Genomic DNA, 8851 nt, shown 5'->3' on the forward strand with positions numbered 1-8851 from the left:
TGATTTGACTTTGCTTCGAAGCAATATTTAGCCCCGTTAGCTCAGTGGTTACGTGCCCGGCTTAAGATCACGCGGCTCAAGTTCAACTCTCGGCGTGTGCGCTTGAGCAACGCATTTCAGGACTGCGCTCCATTCAGCGGCACCTAGTGAATGGAATAACTCCCCGCCAACAATACTTTAACAATCGGAAAACTTCACTCTGCCAATCTCGATAACCGGCCCTGAGTCAAAAGCCTCTACAAGTATGCGAAACTACCAGGAATAACCAATCAAGGCTTTGTCAGTCCGAGGATAAAGATTCAAAACCAACCAACCAATATTCCTTCGCCTTGGTTTTATTTTGATAACCAAGTGATGTTACTGCTGTGCCCAGGCACATCTGCGGCAGAGCTCTGATGTCGTAGATGTGCGCTCGTCTTTTGGCTTCCATTGCCAGTCAATGTACAGTTTTTTTGTTTTCGAAACAGTTGAATGGATGTTCGTTTTTTGGTGAGAGTAACTGCGGCCCAAAAATTGGCCCCATACAACAATGCGGATGATTCATTGAATTCCTTACCTAAAAAATGCGCCCCGTTAATCTGAGTCGAAAGCGTGACATGTCTATAATTTATTTAGATTTACTAAGACAGTGTCACAAATGTGAAATGCAGGCATTGATTGACAAAAACACTCTTTGCATAATGCGCATTGGTAAAACCAGGGTTATAATTGTTATTAGAGTAGGCTTATGTTCGTTAAAATGTAGCAGATTAACAAAATAAACCAAACCAGAAATTAAAAAATAAAACTAGTTCTATTTTTAACTCACTGGATTTTTGTTAAGAAACACAAAAGACTAGTCCCCCATATCTAGCCGATACTCTTTCAGGCCGTAAAGTGTTGCATATTTTTGTTGAAAGTGCTTCCAAATTAAATATAAGGCTACACCACAGTTCAGTTATCGAAAAAAATTCAATTGCTGGCGGGCTACTCGGTCATGAGGGTTTGACTAAATCAGGGGTTTCCAACCTTTTTTACATCGTGGCCTTTTTTAAAAATTTTGAAAAATCAATGGCCCCTCCTATTTTTTTCAACCATTTGAAAACATTAAGAAACGCCATTTTAATTAAAAAACTTGTTTATACAGTAACCGGTAGTTAGAATAATAAAGTGATATAAGAGTAGCCTACTAGTATTTTTATTAAATTTTAATTTATTTCTTTTGTTAGGCCTATATAGGTTGGAGTGGACTTAGAGAGGATAAATTAAAAAATTATTATTAATCAAATTTTTCCAAGGCCCTCTTGAAAAAGGCTTATGGCCCACTAGGGGGCCATGGCCCCCAGGTTGGTAACCCCTGGACTAAATAAAGCTTTGATTCTTACAGAACACATTCTAACCATTACAGAGTAGAGTTATCCACATAACTTATATGATACGCAGCTTTCTTGCCTGCTGTGTTTCTTTGATTTCACGTTGCTTGATCTTTTTATCTTTCACTCTTCGATTTTGAAACCAGATTTTCACTTGTCTGTCGCTCAGCTTCAAACTTTTGGCGATCAGCTCCCTTTTTTGACGAGTTACGAAGTTGTTGTGTCTGTATTCTTGCTCAAGGTTGCTGATTTGAGACTTGCTGTAGGGTTGTCTTTTTTTCCGTAATCGTTGCATTTGCCTCATGGAGACTAAGGATAAAACAAAACATTTCATCACAATTTATGGTTTTTGCTTTGTAGCGTTAGCAATATTTGATTTTTTGAAAGAAAGATAAAACTTAAATTTGTCAACAAATCCATCAAAAAGGCGCCATAAGTCTCGCCTATGTCAATCAGAGAATGCCTTGCAACTCCCCATTTTTGCTAAAATCAAGTTGTCTGAAAAGTTTTCACTTCGTTTAAATTTTCAGAATATGGAGTTGATTGAACATCCCAGCCAACAAATCAGGCCTTTTTCATTGCAATCTGCAGACAATGAATCAATGTTAAAAAGACTTATTTTAAGCCATCTTTGTCGAAAAATGACCAATTGTGCAATATCATGAGAGTTGTAAACAAAATCTTTTCTTCTGGTCTTTCGTTAGTTAAACTTAACATTTTTGTTTACAGGGAACAAGTGTCTGATTATTGCTGGTGTGGCGTTCCAATCAAATCAGCGCCTTTGTACTCTTTACCTCAACTACATACTTCCTTTTTTTCTCGGTATTTATTGCGTGGTGAGTCTACTATCACCTGAGTGGCCGAGTAGTTACGCCTACACTTTCGCCTTCCGCTGATGCTGGTAGATCTGAGATTAATTCCAGATCAGGTCAAACCGAAGACTTTGAAAACGGTACTGATTGTGTTGTTTCTTGCATAGCGCAGTGAAAACAAGTCGGGTCATAAAGTGATGACATCGTATGTAAACCTGATATAAAATTAAAAATGAGCCCTGTCACTAATAGACTTTCGTTGTTGTAGACTCAGAGCGACAATAAATAAACCATAACATAGTTATTATTATTAGGTGAGTCTACTACTGTAGTGCAATCGACTACAATATTTCACTTCAACTTATTTTGGCTGTTTTGCCTTATTCTGTCTTTTATTAAATACAAGTCTAGCAAGAATACACCATTGCCTAGGTTTTGTTTGGAATTATTGCTTATAACGTAGAATGGTATATTATGGCGTTTCGACAAAAACGTTTAATTTAGAACAACTCCAGAGATTAATAGTCAGTAATCTAATCACTAAGACTGTTCAAAAATAATCTGTTGAGGCAAACATTTTAGGTGACTTGACTTCGATTTAACTTTCTTAGTAAATAAAAAAGGCTTATTGTGTAAGACAAAAATATGCAAAAAAAAACATTTGGAAACAAAAACAAAAATTTCGTTTTAAATTATTTTTGGGTTTTTATTTATGGAGTGGTGAGAAGGTCTCCGCGGCATTCGAGAGGATGTCGGTTCGAAACCCGTTGAAGAACACGCGGCTTTGTCTAAGCAACACTTAACGGCGTGCCAAAACCAAAATAAGGGTAGCAGCTGACAAAGACTATAAGTCCCTTCGCTGCTTTCTGTTGTCTGTTAAGTTGCATCTGTGTTTGCAGTGTAGGCTACTGTACGTTGTCGCAATAGGCGCAAATAAAAATGTGATTGTACTAGCTTATTGGTTGCTTTGATTTATAACAAATTCGTTTTTATTTCGAACCACTTTATATCAAGTAAATTGTTTTCGACTAAAAAAGCTTTTTAAAAACCCCTATTAATCACCAGGATAAAAAAGTATGCCTTCACTTCCTGGAGAAGTGTGTTAATGCCGATGGCCAGAGAGGTACTGTTATGTCACCGCAATAGGCTTAACCACAAGAAATGGACTTTTAAGCCACATTTGTTTTAAATTCAACAGCAGCTCTTAAGCTCGTGCATTGCATGGGCTACTTGATGTTTATTGAGTAGAAAAAACCTATTATCATCAAGAAAAACTGATCACAGAGAAAATCAATTACAGTGTTGAAGATTTGTATGGTACTTTCAACAAATAATTGGCTATCAGAAAAAATTTTGCAGTCTGACGTCTGCATGTGATACATAAATCATCCAAAAAGCTTGCTGCCACGTTTGTGGAAATATTACGTCAAGGTTTACGAGATTTAACAACTCTTGAAAAATGCCCAAACCAATCGTGGACATTTGCAGAGTACCTGCTGTTTAAACAGGAATCAGAGTTTGCCTAGACATAAAACCAAGCAGTTAAAATTTAGATCAGAAGAACAGGCACCTGTGGCTCTGAGCTTACCTCGTTATTATGCTCGTAAGATTGCAGTAAAACACTGACTTTGCGATAACAAATCCAATGAAATAAAAATACAATAAAACTGCGAAAGCTTTCCGCTTTCAAATGAGTAAGATCGTGATTCTTAAAAAACACCACAGCAAATATTTTTTTAGACTATTTTGTTGTGTGTATTTTAAATGTTTCAATCATTAGCCTACCTTTTATCACAAACGTATTCTAAGCTCAAAGCCAAACACACCACAACAACAAGCAACATAAAATTATAAATGATTTTTTTTTGCTATTTTTGATTTGGTTAGCCTACTATTATGGTTTCTCCAAAACACCGTAAAGATTTGCCACTTATACAAAAAGAGGCAGTAAAATTTATCTGGAAAGAACTTTGGTAGACCATGTGATGCTGCGCATCAATAAATTATATCTATTAATTGTGTTAAGGCAGATCATGTATTTGTGTTTTGATTGTACATTTTTGGTTCGATACTTGGTAAGGATGAATGTGAAAAAGTAGCGACTTGCTTCTACCCAGGGGCTCCAAGAATGAGGGAAAATCAGGCAACTTTTCCCACTAGTCTAGCATAACATTGTAAAGAAAAAACGAGTAGTTTTTTGTTTTTTTAGATTGTGAGAGGGCCAATTTTACCACCAAATTGTTTTTTGGGGTCCAGTTTTCGTATTGTATCTCGATCAATGTTGATTTTCTTTCGAGGCCCTATTTTATCTAAGGAAGCTTATTTTCTGAAAAGACGCTGCTAATAGAATTAATAACAACACTTGCAGTTAATATGCAATATCAGATCAACAAAAACAATTAGGGGGGGCACCAAAGTTCAGACAAAACAAAAATTTCAAAAGAGAGTGTGCAATGGAAAAGTTGAAGTCCGAAGAAACAATGTAGGCTATGAATCGGGGCTGTGGGGGCTTACCTCATTGTTTAATCACTAACTGTTAACCAAGGCTATTTTGGATTAGGTTTATTTAAAATAAAACCAAGGTAAACAAATGTTGGGGTTAAAAGTGCTGAAACAATTGCTAATACTTGTGATAACTGCCAAATTCAAAGCGGAAGTGCGGGTAACAAAGTCAAAAGTTCCTCATCATCGAAATTCTCTTTGTTTCGGCTGATATGACGCCATGTCGGCTGCATAGCTGAGCGGTGAAAGCCCTGGTTTGACGCTTGAAAGGGCGCCGGTTCGATACGCTCAGGAGCATATGGCTACATCGTTAGCAAGACACTTAAAGGAATGCTGTCGATTGTGAAGTCTCGCCTTTTCGACTATAGCCCTTCATCCTCCTATGATTATGAACAGGATGCTGCTCTTGAAAGGAATGCTTACGGCTCTTCTTGGAGCTATGGCCTGTTGATCTGATTTAAAATCATGTACTTATATTGGTTGTAGAAGTGTTTGAGTATTTGTAGTTAAATTTACTAGATGAGCTATAGAGAAACACCGGGCCAAGGCCTGTACTTAGTCTATGGCTAATTTGCCACCAACTACTGGGCGATTGTCTCTATATTATTAACGCGACACTGTCGTTCTCATTACAAATTAAACAATTGCATATTTTTACAATGAGCTTTACCTTAGACAAATCGAGTTGCTATAAACGTCGCAATGACAACTTACAGTGCAATTAGAATTTAGTGCTTAAAATATATTTTTATACGTATAAAAAGTTTCCATGTAATTAGTCATTGCTTGCACTTGGTACAAATTAAATAATTTGTTGTTTTGTAGACGACGTAGCCAAACATTGCAATCTTCTCTGGAATGTGAAGGTTTATGACCAAGTTAGCATTTGGCGAGCTGGGGTAGTTCTTTGCTTCTATTTTGCGTTAAAATCATGGCATTCGAATCAATATTGTGGCAAATGGGCGAATGCCAGCCTCTGCTTTTACTCTGGTATCACCAATTGTGTTTCAGTAACTCATTTCTCACTACCCATTTAGAATAACTAATACAGTATGTCCGTGCTTCTACAGCCGCTTGAGGAAGCGTAAAATATGCGGAACACAAAAACGTGTTTTTTTTTATTGTGTGCTTAGCAAACTAAATAAAACAATTGAGAGTATCTAGACAGTGAAATACAAGTGAGTAAGCAAACCTTACATTGCTGTAACGAAGAATATTTTGTGAATTTTAACAGCAACCTATTGTACGATTTCTCGATCGCAGTTATTATTATTCCAAGCGAAGTGGATCTTAGCAAACAAATTAAAGGACAATTTACAATTGCTGAAGCGAAAAGCATTGTTGAAAATTTCAAGTCTAATTGAATGTCGCATCATTTAGTTGTATAAAAGAAATTCAGAAAAGCAATGATGTATATGTTTCAGTCTGGTAGGTTTTTACTAATTAAACTGTAATTTGCTTGATAGAAAATGACTGAAAGGATAATTTTACATCTCGTATGAAGTAAATGTGTTTGAAATTGCCTTACCTTTGTGAACATGTAAACTTATATGCTATTTTAACTTTCTATCTATTACATAAGCGAAACAAACGTTTCCTCTATGGCCTACACAAGTACACAAATCTGACTTGTAGTTGCCATAAAAATGTTTTCTGCTACATCTTATCGTTGCCAAAGAACAACTTGTTGTTTTGTCTGCATGCAGGGATTTTGAAATACGGCAAAAAAATTCTCTGAAAGTCAGTGCTACAAAATTTACATGTTGCATTTTAAAACGCAAGATATTTTTCTTGGCACCTCAAGTCCTACATACTACACAAGCCGAGCGTTGGAGCATTGCTTTGCAATTTTACGATCATTTGCCTTGGCGAAATCAAATTATTTATTGGTTGAGATAGGCTCATGTAAGCGATTGGCGTATGTAAGCGAATTGTAAAATTTCTAAAATGCATTTTTTTGTAGTTTGTGGTTATCTTAATATAAACCAATTAAAAAAAACAACACCTACTTACATTCATTGGTCTTGTAGGAGGTAGACGTAAAGCGTTCACTCATTGCAAGTTGACTGCTGTAAGCATCATTGATTGGTGGAAGATGTCTGATCGTTGGAACTTGATGGTAAGTTTCTGGGAAGTTTTCAACACCGCTTTTTACAGAAGGTAGGTTGCAAAGTGAGTTTTCAATTGCTTGATGCTGCAGGTAATGATTATGAAAGTGGAGCATTTCTAGATTTGGTTGGTTCTCTGCTCTGATTTGAGATGTGACTGCGCCGGTCTCAGAAAAATGAAGATAATCTTTTTGGGATGCATCGTTAGTCATGTGATGAGGAAACTGCGTTTCTGGATGCCAACCGGAATAAGGATTGGAAGAATATGAAGACGTGGAGAGCATCTGGACTTTCGAACATCCACCGCTTTCCATAAACATCCAATAACTTATAAGTTTGCAAATTATATCGAAATTCTTTGTGAATGACTAAAAAACAAAATTATATACTTTGGCCATCGTTTATTCAAATTATTTAATACAGCAAGATACTGCAAAATAAAAAAAAGAATTGATGAAAGAAAGCCACGCAAAAACTAAGCGTTTTCAACTGATTGCTCAATATTAGGCTATAGCTTGTCAAAAATACATTATATAAATGAACTTAAAGCTAAATCGGTTAGTTCCCTATCGACATGACTTTACACTGGCACTTTCAGTTTTTAATGTATTATTCTATTATTGCAATTTTTTATACTTTATCACAGCGAATTAAAAAAAGGAAAATTTGAATCTGATTGTTGATTGCCAAAAAGCAAGTTATTGAACTACTGTAATTATTTTTATTTGTTTTAATTCTTACTAGAAGCAGAAAACAAAACGTAATGAATAAAAGTGTTATGGAAACCTCAGCTGGCATTGCACATGGAGACACGTTTGTTTATCAACCAAAGCTCTTCATTGCTTAGATAGCTTGAAATATCATATATTCTTCAAGCTAGGTGCTAGTACGAGTATGAGGAGTTGAACTTGTGTCGCCTGACCGACGAAAGATTTAATGACTTTTTAGTGATGAGTAAACCAGAGTAAAGTTTTGAAATGAATATCAACAAGATTGCAACATAAAAATAAATTGAACAAAATTTCACAGCAATAACGCCTAACAACACAGAACCTCAACAGACAGCATTCAGGATAGCAGCCTCCAGCCAAATAAAAGAGCCGCATAGAACAACTACTCACTGACTTCATTACCATTCGTCATAGCACATGACTATTGACTGGCGAACTGTGTTCCGAAAGTCCCGGTCCGAAAGCTAGTGCAATTCGCTATTACCACAGCGAACTCGCAGCATCAGGCTAAAACAGGTCGTTAATATCTACATTGTGAAGATAGAAATAATAGCTTAACAAGTAACCTTTCTACTATACAATCGGTATACAGTATCGTTTGCTGTAAGTTGTATCTTTCTGCTTCCTAATCGTCGTCTAGCAAGCTTCTATTTTACGAGATTTTTTTACGGTTTCCTACATTTACAAAAACAATATGTCAATTGTCAATAAGAAGCTTACTTCTACAGGCCTCCTCAATGCAGCTGTACAGTAAACTCACTATTCTTTGTTTCAACAATCTTCATTTTATTGTTGTCTTTTTTTGAGTAATAGAAAAAAGTTGCAAACAAAAAGCGCTAGTTAAATGAAAAACTTATGTTTATAGAACTATCAACAAATCGCTATTTAATGTCCGTTAGAGCCCACCTCTTGGGGCAAATGCTGTTTCGATGACATTATAATGGAAAGCAATTATCTATGCTAGGCTTCTCTTGTCAAAAAAGGCGATAATTGAAAGTAAATTGCATTTATTGGTTGAGCTTTGGTTGACATGGTCGGCGGTAAATAACACAAAATGCGTCATAGATAAAGTTAAAGAATGAATATTATATCGAACCTCCAAAATACTATGCTCTGTTTCAACCATGTTTTTTCCAAGTAATTAACTTATTAGCTTTCTTGTGAATATGAACACTTTAAAACCCTACAAATTGCATTGAACGTCTTGATGACAAATTAGTATGATAAGCGCCTGATCACTGTGGGTACAGAACTGACAACCTTTACAATTTGTACACCAGATTCATTTGGACTTGTTCACCCACCATAATAACAATAATAATATTATGGTTTCAATAATCGTCGCT

General features: G+C 36.0%; 1 protein-coding gene across 1 annotated transcript; it reads right to left on the reverse strand.

Annotated features, from left to right (window-relative positions):
• Window positions 1-1407: 1407 nt before the first annotated feature.
• Window positions 1408-7088, reverse strand: LOC145776742 (uncharacterized). The gene is made up of 2 exons (XM_082587969.1): window positions 6680-7088; window positions 1408-1661 (listed from the first exon to the last, which is right to left on the reverse strand). Exons 1-2 carry the CDS (start codon window positions 7086-7088, stop codon window positions 1408-1410), a joined length of 663 nt encoding a protein of 220 aa, XP_082444095.1.
• Window positions 7089-8851: the final 1763 nt, after the last annotated feature.

Source organism: Aplidium turbinatum, chromosome 9, assembly GCF_918807975.1.
Source record: "Aplidium turbinatum chromosome 9, kaAplTurb1.1, whole genome shotgun sequence".
NCBI classification, from domain to species: Eukaryota; Metazoa; Chordata; class Ascidiacea; order Aplousobranchia; family Polyclinidae; genus Aplidium; species Aplidium turbinatum.

Excerpts from the sequence above, each read along its gene's own strand:
- LOC145776742 (XM_082587969.1), bottom strand. The coding sequence starts at position 7,088 with ATGGAAAGCGGTGGATGTTCGAAAGTCCAGATGCTCTCCACGTCTTCA. Across the intron at positions 1,662-6,679 it reads CTCCTACAAGACCAATGAAT|TCTCCATGAGGCAAATGCAA; the intron begins GTAAGTAGGTGT and ends TTTTATCCTTAG.